Raw genomic sequence first — 17,582 nt, forward strand, 5'->3', positions numbered from 1 at the left:
ATTATATTACAGACAATGAACGAAGAAGTAAAGTAGCCTTGCCAACAGCAATACATCAAAGCTCAACTGTGATGACTTATGCAGTACATTTGAAAATAGAAAAATCTGATTGGTTGCTAAAGGAACCTACCTTATGTAAAAAAACCAGTTGTGTGCTACATTTCACATTCAAATGAAAGGTAAATATCTAATGCTACTCTCCACAGGTAGAGGTTGATGGAGCCAATATTGGCATTTGTCATTACAAATGATACAAAAGATTTGGCAGGTTACATCTATACGCAGGTCTATATCAAAAGGGTTTGGTAAAATAAACAATACATTTTATGTTGGCTTACTAAGTACATACTGTATGAGGTACAAACATTTATTACAGATGAACTTATTAACTAAGAAGACTTTTAGTAAACAATACTGAACAGAACTGAATTTACACTGTTCATAAGCTGTTTGTTAAATAGCAAGTTTCAGCTTTCATTCTGACAGCCGTCTAATCCAACTTAGTGGCGCAATCATAATATTCCTATACCCATCTTTCTCCAGAATTGTTTCTCTAAACACTGATGTTGCCCTTACTTTTGTATAGTAAGCACTACATTTTTGTAAAATTGTAAGTGATGGCTTTTTTGCTGTATCACCTCTCCTTTCTTTTTGACCTGTTTCAGCTGTTTCCCTGTATGTTTCCATATTCTGTTTTTTTTATTGTGTAAAACCCACAATATTTAGATTTAAAGAAAGAGAAAAATGGGAAACAGCAGTAGGAGAAAATCATGCTTGCCACGTATACTTCAATAAGGATTTTTGGGGCATACATAGCTCATTTAAGGTTCTCAATAGGTGAAAAAAGTGCTCTAGTGATGAACCAGCAGCAAAGCAATCTATATAACAATATGTAATAAAAAAGTTTTACATTAAAACAGTTCACTTTTGATCTTACAATTTCCAACTTAATATATCTCTGCCCCCATACCTGCAGTCCATGAAGATTACAGCATCATAGAAAAGTTCTGCTCGGAAGACTAAGACTATATACACACGTCAGGTTATTCTCATCTGATACGAACAGTTGTGCTTATTTCAGGTGAGAATCTGAGAAGTGTACAGCAGTCGCCTGATGTTGTAAATGTCAATGGAGAAGGGCCGTTTGCTTGTTGTCCCTCCTCCATAGAACAGGCAGGTACTGTGTGTACAGTGCTCGTTCCTTCATGTGTCACTCTTTTGTTGTTGGAAACGATCACGAAAGATTAAACAAATTTAACCTTTGTACGCTGCCTAAGAGGTAAGAAAGTCATAGCAAAGTATAGTTGTCCATATATTATACACCAATGAATGCAAATAAACATATATTAAGAAAAACAAAAATCAGTAAACATATTTTAAACACACCAGATATTGGGGCATGAAGTTGTGTTAATATCGGCCTCCTGTAGTCCTTTACAAGGCATACTTGGAGAGGAAGAACCAGAATTAAAGCCAAGCTTCTTCCAGTACTGACAGTGAACAAGCTCATGGTAGAGGATATCAAAATGGGCAAATGAATGACCTCACCAGTCTTTTACATTTAGGAAGGGAGAAAACTTGAAAACAGTGTGGGAACAATTTGATGCGCAGAACTGTTTTTTAAAATGCAAAGTACAGAATTATCACTTTTGCCATTGTTAATCAAACGGCTTCAGGGGGACCAAAGTTGCATCTTTGCGATCCTCGTGGCCCCCATTTTGCTGTAACCCATCTTTGAGGGTTGATATATCACAAAATTACTGAACAAAAATATAAGTTAACGGGTAGGCAAAAGCAATGCCATATATGTATTTAAACTATGTATCCAGCTGGTTACATGAACTTTAGATTTAGGTTAGTCTCCAGGAAAAATGCCTTGCATTGATTGAATAAAAGAAAAACCTAAAATATCGTATTATTTGTGCTGTTTTAACACTGTATTTATCGTATATAATAATGTATATGAGAACACACAGAGTTTATCCTAACCAGTGTTACATATTAATTATTTGGTAGAAAACTTGTTCATAGCATTGTGATACAAAACCCACTTTTTGATATATTCTTTGTGATAGTACTGCTTTTGCTACAAAGGAAGAAAAAAACATGAATAAGATATAAAGTTAAAAAGAAAAATAAATACTGATGTTAATCTTTTTTATCTGTGATAACTAATTTAGCCTGTACTAGGCCAGGGACCGGTCTTTCCTTTTAATTTACAATTTTTATATGTGAAATTGTTTTTATTTGAAAAGACATGCTCTTCCGACAGCTAAAATATTGATCCACGCCACCCCCAAAAGTGACAACAGACTTAAAATTTCTGCATGCCGATCCCCCAGGCTATCGGATGAGCCAGCAGATCAGACTGGCTGATGGCCAAAAAAAACAAACTAAAAATAAGATTCATTTCTCGCCAGCAAGAAAACACATATATATCTTATCTCAAAAGGTTTAATATGGAGAAGTGAAGATCCAAAATTCATCACACAAGAAAGGATTTTGCATACAAAATATTCTGCAGAATAAAAGGGTATTTTTTCATTGTGGGTTGAACATCTGCATAGATGCACACATACAAGTACTCTCCTGTTGTGGTAAGGGGATGAGGATTAAGTTAAAAAGGAATTTACTTCAATGACTCCAATCAATACTAAAATGTGGAGTCATGGTTGCCTGACAGTGGTGCCCTACATGACAGATTTGAATCTGCTCGTTTTAAATGTCAAGCACAAAGATGAGACCAGACCAAAAACTTCTGTCTCAGAGAGATCGCCTAAATATATAATAAAAAAAAAAAATGTTTGACTGTTTAAACCAGGCTCAGCTCTATATACCCCCTTCTTTGTAAAATTAAAGGCCACAGACACAAATATCCATTTTGTACAGAAACTATTCTTTCTGCATAATGTGGATGAGATACAGCTTCATGCGGAAAAGTTTATGCAGCTCTTGAGAATTGTGCCTCTATTTCCCAGGAACGGATTTGCTGCATTTATTATTCAAACTATGTTATTTTTGAGCATGGTTATTTGAAAACATGAGCTGTGCGCCATCTGCGTGACACATGCCAAGGAAATATAGATTGCACTGCATTTCTGCTTAAGGAATTAAAGGAAGGTTGATAGCTTGAGAAAAAAAAAACATATATTTTGCCATTGCTGGTCAGCAATAATCGAAGCACTTTCTGGGGATTAAGCGGATGGCTAAGCCTACTGGACCAGACACTAGCAAAGGGCAGGGGGTCTTCTTATCAGAGAAATGCTTCTGGAGCCAGTCTCACTACAGGACAGATTGCTTTCATATTCCTGTCTGCAAGGCAACAAAGGATGGAAGTAATGCGATAATGCCAGAGTGCAATGGGTGTTAAAAACCCGTTGCATTTATGTATTGTATTTAGTAAATAATCAGACTCATCCAAACTGTGATTTTGCCACTCAACCAATGCCATTAAAATCAAGGTTAATGCTCAGATAATCCTCCCGACGTCTTGATACGAATGATAAGGATTCTCATTTGCATGGCCACGCTGTTGCTTGACCTTATTTGCTAAACACAAAGGATGAGACAGTCAGCGTGAAACTTAACTACTATGTGTTTTACATGGAGAATAGGCTTCTGGGAAGCTGGACACACTTCACAGGCTCGACCACCAAACAAATCAATGAGGTACAAACACCTCCCTACCAAGCAACGGAGACCCTGTGTAGTACTGCAGATTAGAAAAGAAGTTTTCTGGTGCTGTTGTGTAAATGAAGATTTAATAATTTCTTCCTATTTAATATTATATAGCAAATATATACATATATATATATTATATTATTATTATTATTATTATTATTATTATTATTAATAAACTGTATTTATATAGCTCCAACATATTATGCTGTGCTGTACATTAAATATGGGTTGCAAATGACAGACAAATACAGACAGTGATACCACAGGAGGAGAATGCCCTGCCCCAAAGAGCTCACAATCTAGGAGGTGGAGGTATCACACAATAGGTGGGTAAATATGTACTGGTGGGAAGTAGTGAGGATTTAAAAAGACAGAAGAAGATGGGTAGGCAAGTTTAAAAAAATAGGTTTGCTCTTTTAAATGAGAAGAAAGTAAGAACAAGAAGAATAGGGCAAGGAAGGCCATTCCAGAAAGTTGAAGCAGCTCTAGAAAAGTCTTGAAGCCGTGTGTGTGATGAGGTTATGAGTGAGGAAGTCATTAGTAGGTCATTGAAGGAGCGGAGAGAGCGGCTAGAGGAATATTTTCTTTACCAGGTCAGAAATTTATATATATATATATATATATATTTTATTAGGAAATAATGAATTATTGGAATTAAATAAAGCCCAGCTGAAGCAATCATAAAAGGACATAATTTAAGAAATGCGGGATGATTTAAAGAGAGAGACGGGCCATAAAATTAAGAGAAACTGCCACTATTGCCACTGCAAACTTGGAGACTTTCATTCTTATACTGCCTTCACTACCTATGAACTAGGCTAATTGCATGCTTGGTCCAAATCAAGTCTTAAGATGCCAGTATATAAATGACAGCCCTGGACCATTCACCTTTTAAAACTCAACAAAAGCAGTTTTTATTTTCTGGTCTCATCAACATTTTAGATGCTCATCAGAATTTTGTGTCAGAATCTGACACAATCTGGGCTGTCTGTGGCCCTCATTGGACAATTGATCTTGAAAGCAAAAGCTGGAGTTCTGCTAGCAACATTTCCAGCAAATGTTGATACTCATCAAATGATGTCTGTGAAATGGATAGAAATTATCATATGCCCTAATCTGTACAAGCACCTCTATGGCCAGACATAACATTGCCATTATTACTTCAGTGTATTATAATTTTATTACTGCTGAATTTCTGATAAAATATATCAGCCAACTCCTGGCTCCATGGAGGTGCCCAGTTATCACAAGTGTGCAAACAACTTTTTTATTAATTTTGTGATTATTCAGTTCTTTAGAAATAAAAGGAAAATCTAATACATGCAATTTTGAGAAAACTTCTTGAATATAAGAATCAGGAGAAAATTATGGAGACCTCTTTGTACTTGCTGTCATTCAAGAACAAGCTATTCTTTAAGTCAATTACAAGATCAGCTTATTACTTAAAATGTGTTCATGTTAGGACATTTACCTTATTGTGCACTGTGCTAAATTGCATACACTTTTAATGTTGATGCACTGTGTTTTTGAAAACACCTTTTAAATTGACTTTAATAGGAAACTTTCAACACTCCTGAAATCCATTGGTATGACAACATTGGGTTTCTAACAATGGCTTGCACTGGTAAATACAGCAAAATCTATGACAACACAATTTCTGAAGGTAGGCCTATTAAATCACCTGGACCAATACTGGTAATTACATTAGAACGATCAGATGGTACACTCTGTGTTTCTGTACACTGCTACTGATTGGGGACACACACAAACTTTGTATGATTGCTGTTTGACCCCAGCTGTGTGGGGTAATGTCATAAAGCACAGCTATGGATGGAAAAAGATAAAGTGAAGTCTTTCCAATAACAACTAAAATGTGGCTTGGTTTTTAAATTTACATTACACAAAAATAAAATATCTTGAAACCTGATTGGCTATTACAGTAAACACTGGAACTTTAATTCCCCAGCTCAACGAAACATCTCATTCTTTCCACCCAAACAAAAAGCATTTTCATATCCAAAGCAACAGCAGCACATTTCACAAGCTGACTACAAATATTGTTCTTAGCTGTAATCTTCATGTAATCCTATTTAAGAAAACATGTTTTGGGTGAGACTCCTCCAGCAGTGCTGCCTCCAGATACTGGGACTGCAGCAAGGTAAGGACTCTGCTGGCTGTGTGGAATTCATGAGTGTTAAAGCTTGTGGATTAAACACTGAAGACCTAACGTCATTTAGCAAGTCCAAACTATAACTAGTAGCTCTGATTTATTTTTTTATTCTAAGGTTACCATGCAAACATTCGTTCTGATTCTTCAGGTACAGAAATGTGCAGTATTAACTGTAATCCTAAACTTTCTCTCAATCTCATGCTTTTTGACAAGCTGCTAATGAACATTAATAAAATGTAATTATGAATTGGTGAGAGTGGTCTTGTAACTTCCAGGATCAGCACCCCCTAGAGGGTTCACTCTCCAAGGGAAAGGACCTTTCTTCCCCTAACAAAAACACAGTATGGGCTGTTCTGACAGCGCACAGCTTGAAAATCAATAAATAGCTTGAAGCAAGTCACCAGAGACCCCTGGAAAGGTTAGTACAGAAGCTCTCAACTCATCAAGCCTGTCTTACCCCCTCATCAACTCATTTGAGCACAGGTGGTTCAACCATTATGTATAAAGGATGTGTCTGGGTGACTCACATGCTAATTTATACACCTGTGCTATATAGCAAGGCCTTTCAGAATCTTCATTTTACTCTTGTATGTCTAGAGACCAGATACCACTGGCCAGTTCATTAAAGGGGCTGAAAGGATTAATATACGTTGTTGATGCATTCTTTTATTAATTTTTTGCTTTCTATTTTACCTGGTGAAAATGGTCACTCACTGAACTGTATCCTTGAAAGAGCATTATTGTTACCCAAGGACTGGAAGTATGTTAGGCGTACAGAACACATAGCCCCTCAAGTCATCTCCATAAGGTTGGGTAAAGTTTTCTGAAATCTACAGAGACAGCTGGGAACAATGCTAAATGACAATAATGCAGGAGAAGCAACGAGTACATCAAGTTATGTATTTACAAAGTTTCTGGCAGGATAAACAAGTAATTTTTATGAACCTATTGAACTCTTTTGCTGCCATATTAAACAAACCAAAAAGAATTAGGTTTATTTTTTGGGTTTATATATACTTTAAGATACCACAATTGCTGTTTTTAAAACCCTGTGCGTTATTGGGATGTTTTGTCCAGTTTTTCCATATTAATTATGGTAGGCTAAAGTCTTCCTATTCTATTTCTAGCTAGTATAGGTTTATTTCAGTAATGGGGCAAATAAATTGCATGTAAAGCATTCTATTTTAGTGCATTACATTGCTCCTTTGTTCCCCAGTGACTGTTATAAAAAAAAAGGGGTTGTATATTGCTCCAAAACATGTTTCTGAAGGTGGTAATGTGCTGGAGACTTTTAATATTGACATGGTCTTTATAAGCACACGAGTATCATAATTATTTTTTTCCAACACTAAGTGTCTGGCCCTTCCAAACACTATCCATAACTAACAAACATGTTTTGGTCCGAGCTCCATTTCAGCTTTCTTTTTCAGTAAAATTTTCAGAGAAATTGTGGAAGCTGCCATATTTGACTTCCAACTGTGCAAATACTAGTTTTTGGTTGTAATTCTCAGTATCTGATTTCAGTGCTAAGGAGCTTGTTTAAAAAGAATAGATCTGGCTGCTGCAAAAAAATAGTGATGTGTTTCCCCCATGTGTCTTTTACTGCTTTAGCAAAAAACATTACTTAGTCCAAAGTGACTCTACCATTGTCTGCTCGCTGCTCTCCTTGGGTATAACCAAGAGGAGTGTTTGAGAGAAGGCATTTGTGTTATCTACCACCTTTTTGCACCTATTTGCACTTTTATTGCATTCTCTGTAATGTATGAATGAAAAATCCAGAAGGGACCAAAAGGAGGAAAGCCTAGCAAATCAGATGCACCAGTCATGTTACCACATTCCTTTTTCATATATTCTAATGAATAATAGTTTCTAAATAATGTTCCTCAAATGTGTCTGTGATGCAATATCCTGCTTTCCCAGATTTAGGTTTAGACTGATACTTCATGAAATTATTAATAAAAAACTGGAAATTATACATTCGGAACTGTTATTTGAAATGTTTAGATTCATTGGATAATCGGGGTCACTGCACTTTGTATAACAATTATTGCCGCTCCTGAGCTCGCAATAATAAATGCCATGTCAGGTTACCATATGTATACATTTGACAGCTAACAAATGTTCATAAAATCCATTGCCCGTTAATCACATCTTCCTCATTAACCCTGTTTCAATCAGATTTAAATATTAATAAATTGAGAATCACTGGGAGGAGGCTTATCATTGTCACGGGTCTTGTGATTTAATTTAGATGTTCATTTCCAAACAGAGTCTCCTGTGGAGTAGCCTATGGTGCACCATCTGTAGAGATCATTATGTCACTGCCTCAGTGTGTTCCCTGCTCTGAACTCATAGGGCTCATATTGTTACACACTTGTTTTAAAAACAAAGCTGCTTCACATTAAATGTGACCAGGCCCGCCCCATTGAAGGACATCTGTCTCTTTTTCTGTTGTGGGAATTCTGCCTTAAGTGGTGTCTCTACCAAAGTGTAATTCTCCCTGATAGGATAGATAAAGTGTACCTGTTGCTTATAAAATGCCATTCTGTGGTAAACCTAATATAGACTATCTGCTTATCCACTAGAAATGCAATACACTGCGGTGCAATAACAACAGTTAGCTACTTTTACTGTAGGGCTTCATGTGTGTAAAAAAAATGATTATATATATATATATATATATATATATATGTATATGTATAAAAATCTGAACGCCCTTTTATATATCTGGCACTGTAAAGTACAGATATAATTTAAAAAAACACAACAGCAAAGTAGTAACAACCTGTAAACATATAGCAACTTTTATATAAATATGACCCCAATGTGTTATTAAACTATTTAAAGGATAGGGCAACTGTGGATATTAGTTGACTAAAGTGGAGTTCCAACCAAAATAATTCTTAGGATAGAATGAAGAAGAGATAGAACCTCTGCTTTTTTTTACGTTGCTGAAAAAATGATTGGCTGTTATGGTTATTGCAATTTACAATTTTTCTTACCTTACTAAACCCATCATTTAGTGTTTTAAATGTACACAACACCCACATAGTATACCACAATCAAGTTGGGTATTTTACAATTTTGGATTTATTTATCAATGTGTCTGAAGCGCAAGATGTCTAGTGCCCCAGTCAGATTTGCGAATTTACATTCTTATATTGCATCTGGAAAATGATAGGGAGATGTGATTTTTTGCTATGGGCAACAGAAACAGAAGTTTTTATACTGAATTTGCACAGTGCTTGCATTTTATTGTATACTACATTCATTGAAATTATATACAATCCTTTCAGACGCAATCCTACTTTTGAACAAATTAATTGGAGTAAACCCTAAATAATCTTAAAACAGTAGAATATACCACCTGAGATCTAAAAGGTACCATTTTACATTTCTAGTTCTTCAGTTTCAGTACACTGTTCAACACTACCTATCAAATAAATGCAGAATACAGAAAAATACATTGCACAAAGTCACTTTAATTAGATAAAATAATTTCTCATCCCTACCCAACTTCTACCAACAAAAGCAGAAAACAGTAAGGGATGCACTGGAAGTTCTGCCCCTTTTTATATTTTACTGTATAAAAGAGTTAAAAATATAGGAGGTTGGATACTAGGAAAAGTCAAAGGAACACACCCACCAAGTAGAGTAGAGAAGTAGAAACAAAAATCAGTAAAATATATAGAATAGTCTAAAAATGTATTGTAAATATGGTCATGGACCAACTACAGAAATACAACGCAAAAAGCAGTATACCCACTAATAACTACTGGTAAACAGGACTTTATTTAGGCATCACGGGCAGCACAGTGGCTCAGAGGTTAGCACTCTGGCCTTTGCAGCGCTAGGTCCCAGGTTCGAATCTCGGCCAGGACACTATCTGTACGGAGTTTGCAGGTTCTCCCCGTCTGTATGGGTTTCCTCTGGGTACTCTGGTTTTCTCCCACATCCCAAAAACATGCAGTTAGGTTAATGGGCTACCCCCCAAATAATTGATCTTGGACTGTAATAAAGACATATGACTATGGTAGAGACATAGTAAGCCCATTTGAGGGACAGCTAGATGGAATTTGTACAGCGCTGTGTAATATGATGGCACTATATAAATACTATTTAATAATAATAATGAAATACCACATGTAAGTAACTGTTATTTTCAAGATACATTTGTGTCGTGACTATCAACTGGCCTGCCATTTGGTATTTAGAACCAAAAAGGAAAAAAGGATTGCCTAGGCTGCAAGACAATCTCATCTTGGAATAAGAACAGAAGATTTGCAAAACTACTACTGGAGTGGTACAAAATTTAGTTGAATGTCCTTCAAGCTACAGTGATGCTATGAAGGAACACTACCTTTTATGATAGGATAATTATGACTTTGAAGAGTAGAAGGCATCATATTAAGTTCACATGGGGTTATAGGAGCTATGACAGATGGGACAATGCAAGTTATAGCTTGGGCAAAAGGGCAGAACAAAATCATAAGCCAAGGGTTGTGGAAACAAAACTGCAGAGCTGAGATCTGGCCATTGATGTCCAGAGATTGATGCCCTACTGCTAGACACTAGGCAACCGTGAAGGTCCTAGCATTAAAAGTGTAGTGATATACCTGGCAAGAAGAAGGATTATGAGCTTTTGCATGGTAAAGATAACCCCTTCTAACAAATTCCAATGAAACATTGTTACCTGAGACAAAAGGTCTGGCCAAACAGAATGAACCTGCTGAGGATCCAAGATTAAACTGATCCATTTTTAAGACTCTTCTTGGTCAGCTACTAGAATGGAGGAAATCCCTTCTATTTTGATCCTGTTATCTGGCCTTTAGAAGCATGATTTCATGCCTGACTTTAAAAAAGGACAATCAGGCATGAGGAAAGCACAGAAACGGCTAATACAAAGGGAAGACGTATGTCTCAGATGCCCACTAAGTACATGAATTCCCATTGTTCCAGAAAGGCCAAAAACATTCAAATAGATTCACCTGTAAAATCAAAAAACAAAGATTCGAAAAGGAAAACCTGTCAAAGATTTCTCTTCCTGAGAGTGAAATTAATGCCTGTAGAGAGGAAAGAAAGGTACATTCTTTCTAGAATTGGATCATAATTTGTTGACACAAGGGAGGGTGATGCTCTTCACACCTACACTATTCTTGATGTAACTAACATTCTACTTCATTCTATTGCACCCTAGTAGACACAAATATGAAATAAAACTGGCCAGGGAGGCCAACAAGGAACGCTTTTGCTATGTCAAGGAGAAACACAGGTGGTCTACCAATTGTAGCAATGTCTACTTCACCAAATCCTTCTCTAACAGACAGAGCAGTGTTTCCCAACCAGGGTTCCATGGAATCTTAGGGTTCATCTTTAACAAGGGGCAATTTATGCTTTTGAAGTCAGATTAAGTACCTGGCCTCTTCAGTCTTTAACTACCAATATTTCTAAGAGGGTATCCTCTGAAAAACACCCTTTTCTTACGGAAAATATGCATGTGAGACCACATGTTCATTTATGAAAAGCAATCCATGAGCAAGTGGGGGTTGCTTTTTCAAGTCATTATTGCCATTCGTGTATTCCTGGTGCCAACTGAATTTTTGACATTACTTGTGTGGTCTCAAAGGTGCTATGTACATAGGACCCAATTCAAAGGAGCTTATACATGATATAAGGTTTCTTTATAAGCACAGAACCAGTTTCTTGATTTAAAGGCACCTTAACATATACAAACAGCAAAACATACATGCCTTGTGTTAAATTATGCAGATCTGACTTGTACTGTGCCTATACAAGAACCTCATTTTGCCATAGTAAAGTTCCTATAACTGACACTGATGATCCCATCAGTGCATGTTTTATTGCATTGAATCATTGCAAATTTATATATTTTCTTCAAATATAGAGTAAATACACTATTTTCCACTGTAAAGGTATAACACTTGCTTTTAAAAGCTGATCCTTTAAAAAGTAAAGCTTTGTAGATATAATAAACTGATCCTAGTGAGTTATTTTTCCTAGTACTGGACTAGCTCCCTAGAGAAGAAACATTAAACCAGGCGCTCTGAACCTGTGGGTGACAGAAAAGATAAAATGATAATTTGCCAGACACTTTAACTTGAAAGAGCATGTCAATGTCAAGCCTCGCTTCTCTGGACTGGAAACGGCGGTTTATCTTGCAGTGCTGTGTCTTGCGTTCATGTGCTTCCGTGCATTTTTTACATTACAGCTAACTTCGCGGTGGACAGCTATGCTGAACGTACAAGTCAATATGGAATAGGGGTCTTGAACTGAAACAGCCTGAAAAATGGATGAGATACTCTCATCTCTTGCTTGCAGACAGTTTTTCCTTCCAGGCAAAATCAAATGTAATATAGTGAGACCTAAATTAAACATGTGCTCCAAACAGCTCTGCAGATGCAAAGCGCCTGATACCAGGAAACACATTACCTGCAAACTGGCACAGGAGAGATGGCACAATATTCCTACTGCAAGTCCTGCCAATCAGGTAGTTGGGAGAGTTGGTTTATTTTTCTCTAACACTGCTTTTTAATTCACCAAGGTAAGATATAATGTAATTGCCTCTACATTAGCAAACAGTCACATAGAAGAGAAGATGCAAGTCATCAACTGACTAGTGTTATGTTCTTGCTGTAAATAGTTATGCTCTAGTAAATGTATAAATTTGTGCTCTAGAAATGTGTTAACTCTCTCCTCCAAATAAAACTTACACAGAAAAAGGTAATGTGTAATTTTCTAGCTGTCCCTGGCAAGCAAAATTGCAAAAAAAATTTAAGATATATACAGCTTCCTCTAATGTTTGAAAAAAACAAGGAGAAAAAAACTTTATGGCCAATATGTTGCTAACTCAACTATTGAAATGTTTATTTAGTTAGGTCCGCAAAGGTGTCTATTCTAGACACAGATCCACTATTCTGAAGATGTAACATATGTGACAGAAATAAGGCTTAACCATGAAATAAATGGTAGATTAGTTGTTACAATAAGTTGATGTCCCAACAAGGTCCCAACACTTTTCGCCAAGTAGGCTTCTTCAGGGGAGGTAGAAACATCAAGGAAGTTCTGCAATTACTAAGACTGAGATATATCTTAATTACAGTCTCATCTTTATATAGGGGTAAACTAAAATATTATTTATAATATTGTGAAGGATTCAATGTTAATAATTTCAATACTTACATCTTCCAATCGAGAACAAAAATGCATTTTCCCTCCAAGAAGAGAAGGCACTTAAACTTATACATTCATTATGATATACTTCTCATATTTAACAGACACTGTAATGAGGCTCCAACTTCACAAAAAGCATTTCTGTTCTTAATTGGAAGGATTAAGTATTGAAAATCAAAAACATCAATTCTCAATCAATCGTCTAACAATTGGTCTACCATTTAATCCATGGTTAAGACTTGATTCTGTCACATGGGACTTCTTCAGATTAGTGGATTCGGGTCTAAAATAGCTGCCTGGTAAAATATCATTGGAGTCATGCTTGTGGCCACACCAAGTGGAGTTAGTTCCCGAACTATGCAGGTACCATCAGATGGGAGGAAAGTCAGCTATAACTCAAGGAGACCCTGGCATGGCTGGTTTAAATAAAAATTATCTTCAACAAAGCATTACAATATTTACATTTTCATTACAACCTATCTCTCCATTAAGGTGGAAGTTCTTCTTTAAAATGAGTGATCAGGCAGTCCGTTACTGCAGAAAGTGAAAAGTGATGTCTTTTTTAATTTTTGTTATTTTTTCTGTTGTTTCCTAGAATAAAGACAGTGTTGGAGATTTCTACTGTGTAAATAGACATCATGGTTGTATAATACAGTATATAAATATAAAAAAAAAGATTGTGTAGAGATCAAATTAGTAAACCTGTCAAACTAAAAACTGAACAAACAATGAAGTCAAAATACCAGCAATAAAGTCAGGCAACTATCATGTCCCACAGGTCAGGAATGCCAGCCTACATATTTCTCCTATGACATGATCCCTGTAAAAGTCTCCATGACGTCCCTATTTTCATGCCTAATCTTACAGCAGCTCCACTTCCCAGCTACCGTACCCTATTAATACAAATAAATTGGGTTGGTCAATCACAATCACAATGGAAGCCTGTGTAATATCAGGGATTTAAGCATACAAAGAAACCTTTCAGTCACTATGACCTTTCCTAACAAACATGAAAATGCTTACAAAGCTAACAAGATTTTCATATGGCTATATCATGTTAAAGTAAAACTCCAGGCAAACCTACTTCTCTTCAATTCTCATCTAGATAAAATGGTGAAAAGTTAAAATCTTTGTTTTCTTGCTGCCTGTGTCCTTGCGGAGTTAATGTTTCCTCACTTTATGTGTGGTATTCACATTAGGCACAGATAAAGCAATAAAAACCTTGCAAGGGTTCTGTTTCACCACTACTCTATGACAAAATATTTTCCGGAGGTTCTATTGAAACCTTTTAACCCAGACATTGAACCTAAACCTCTAAAGCAATCCTATAGTCAAAAGGAAATATGTACAATAATGAAGCTTTTGGGTCTTTAGATGTGGTAGTTGCATTATTTTTCCTTTTTTTAATCTACTGCAAGTATATAGAAAGGAGAAACCTGCTTTATTTTAGAATTCTATTGCCCCAATAACTTCCTGTTCACTAAACAGGCATCTTAAAAAGGATTTCATCTATCATTTTTGAAACATTGTCCTATTATGTAATAGAAGTGAGGAAAGGGGGAAGTTTTTGTATTCCAAGCTTTACCTGTTACGTAGCTAGAGATGAGACCAAGTAATATAGCACTGACATAGCACAGCGCTGTACAAAGATGACTGGTGAACTCACGTGAATCTCAGTCATATTTCTAGCAAGTTTGGTTGAAATGTCTCCATGCGTTTTCTAGTGATCATACACACATCTATATAAATATGAAAGTGTATCCTCTCCAGCCTTGGAGAGCTTTAATAAATCAAGCCCACATATTGATTGGCCACCACCAGAGTCCAGACCATCTTACTTCATTTAGAATTTATGGGATTAACTAGATAGGACTATGTAGCAGTATGACTCCCCATCATCAACATGAATGTATACAACTAAAACCACCGTTTTAAACCTAATAATTGAAACATTTTTTGTTTTGCTGGCCAGTTTAAAAGTTTGCTAGTGTTTTTTTTTTTGTTTTTGTAGTTCAACTCAAGAGAGCTTCACTTTTTTCCAAAGTTAAAGTTTGGGTAATTATTTTTCTAATACCCTGAAAAGATTTGTATCCTAACACCACTTTATGTAATACACATCATGTCTTGCAAGCTGGTGGGATGAGTGTTACATCTTAAAAATGTAAAAAAAGTAAAAAGTGTACCTTCAAATCCAGAGAGGATAGTTTTTCCAAGTGTTTGTTTATATCTGGGGAAGCAGTCTTTTTAGCAAACTGGATGAAACAAAGTTTGTTTTCCTTCAGAAATGAAACGATGATGAAAGTATCTGTGAATACAGCTGGAACACAAAGAGGATAAGAAAGTGTTACCCTGTTGTGGCTGCATTCTGCTACCAAAACAAATGACTACAGATCAACACAAAGACAATTCTACAAGCCGATGCTTTAAATATTACTTCTGTAATCTCCTAAAGAACATTGCTGTGTCATCCTGCTAGAAATGAGAAACAAAGCTTATGCAGGATTCACAGGAAATACTAAATTACATTATGCAAAGCTATCTAACATATCACACATGTTTTATCTGCCCATGGTTTCCCATTGTCTAAGACAATTTGCAGCAGTGCACTTCAGATGCCATTTCCACACTCTTGTATGTGTCAGGGACCAGCTAGAATGAACTAGCGTTCAAGCTCTGTGGGTTTCCACCAACCTCAGACTAGCCATACACTGTAAAAAAAAATAAAAAATAAAAAAAAATTGAAAAAAAGACACTGGAGCTAGAACAGGTTTAAAGGGAGTCTCTGTTTTGCCTATGTTGGTCACAGGGACAGGTTTGCAAAACAAGTAGAACTTTAATGGGAACCTATAAAGGTTTAGGGAAAACACTTTTTTAGTATTTGTTTTTATTTTATATATATTTTAGTTTATATGCGTTAAAACTGTTTTTTTCTGTTGTTTTTTAAACATGTTTTATTACAGATAAACATTTAATAGATGACAAATGATTCCTAAACCACTAAAAGTTAGCTAAAGAGACAAAAAAACAAAGCTTGATTTTCATTTCCCTTTCATGTAAAAAGAGATACCTTTGCTTATATTCAAATATATATTGTAATACAGTTAGTCCCCAGGTTGAGGACATCCGACATACGGATGCCTCCTAGATACGAACAGTGCTTCCCTGCTCGCTGTGTGCAGAACAGAGGCTTGGAGGGTGGTGGTGGGGGGTTTGCAAGAAATCTTTTGCTAGTAGTTTGCTTGTAGGCTTTTGTAACTTTGTAATGACCAAGACAAACTCTGCAGTTGTTTCTTTTTGTATTTCAAAGCACAGCTTGCTCCAAAAATTAATGAATGTCTAGGTTCCATAAAGATTTTTTTTTTTTGCTTTGTTTGTGATTAACTCACAGTGAGGATTTTATACAGTAACTGACACCATGCTCCCAAATATATGTCGAGACAAACATATGTCCTATTTCCATTCATTAAAACAATGTACCTGTTCCGACTTACATACAAAATCAACTTAAGAACAAACCTAAAGTCCCTATCTTGTTCGTAACCTGGGAACTACCTGTAATAATAACAGCTGGTTCAAGTTCTTTTGAATGACTAGGACCACTATGGCTGTGGTGTATGTTGAGGTACTGGTCAGGACTTTTTAATTCAATAATTTTATAGAAAGTTTTAAGCAATGGCACACAATAAATATGTTAGAAAAGGAGACAGATAACCATGAAAAGCCATAAAAAAACATGCAGGACACAAAACAAACAGGTAAGAACTGACAACGATGTCATACTCCCAAAGAATTGAAAATGTATTGTTAGCTCTTTTTTTTTTCAAACACTGTTTAGTGTGAGGCAGGCCTGATTTAATAAGCTCTCCAGGGATGGAATGGAGAGGATACACTTTCATCAGTGAAACTAGGTGAGCAAACATGGAATGGCTTTCATAAAGGTCATTTGCAAATGTGTTCAATCCTGGACCAGATCCATTCCAGGTTTGTTGGATCACTGAGCTTCACTAATGAAAGCCTTGGAGAGCATTCATAAATCAGGTCCATAGAAGATAAATGGGTCTTAAAGGTGAGTATTTAGGTATGTGGGTAACCAAATCTTTTATTCTAGTTTTGTATAGAGTGGGGAAAATGTAGGAAACAGGTTTTACTACTGTCCACAGCCCCCTTCAAGGGATTTCGCCTCTTTTACCATGACAATCATTTTACCAAACAGAAAATGAGGGAAAATCTGCAATAAGGAGTAGGCAAATTCTAGAACCCCCATCAGCTTTGTATGATACACACCTTATAGAACTACAACATTTAAATTGTATTTTATTATGAAAAGGCAAGAATGAGCTCCGTAAAAAAACAGTACTACATATGTATCTACTATGCTCATGAAATCACTCTCAGATATTTTTGTTTGGCTTTTGCATATTGTACACACAGCTAGTTGGTTTAAGCTCCTGAGCGTTACACTGAGGTCTAGATTTCTGTACCAAAAGTGATCCACTGTTTTTCATGAAATTTTTTTTTTAAATTGTAGACCTGTAACTTA

The 17,582-nt window shown here is 36.1% G+C and overlaps 1 protein-coding gene across 3 annotated transcripts in view; it reads right to left on the reverse strand.

Moving 5' to 3' along the window:
- The window catches only part of WDPCP (WD repeat containing planar cell polarity effector), a 180,063-nt gene that overhangs the window by 108,754 nt on the left and 53,727 nt on the right, over positions 1–17,582 (reverse strand). For all 3 annotated transcript variants that reach the window (XR_011920473.1, XM_072409550.1, XM_072409549.1), the window contains one exon: positions 15,226–15,359. Coding sequence is in view for 2 of the 3 variants with exons in the window: in XM_072409550.1 (XP_072265651.1) it covers positions 15,226–15,359 (134 nt within the window). In the remaining variant the exon portion in view is untranslated. The remainder of the gene's footprint in view (positions 1–15,225; positions 15,360–17,582) is intronic.

The sequence above is a fragment of the Pyxicephalus adspersus genome, chromosome 4 (genome assembly GCF_032062135.1).
Source record: "Pyxicephalus adspersus chromosome 4, UCB_Pads_2.0, whole genome shotgun sequence".
In the NCBI taxonomy this organism is placed as follows: Eukaryota; Metazoa; Chordata; class Amphibia; order Anura; family Pyxicephalidae; genus Pyxicephalus; species Pyxicephalus adspersus.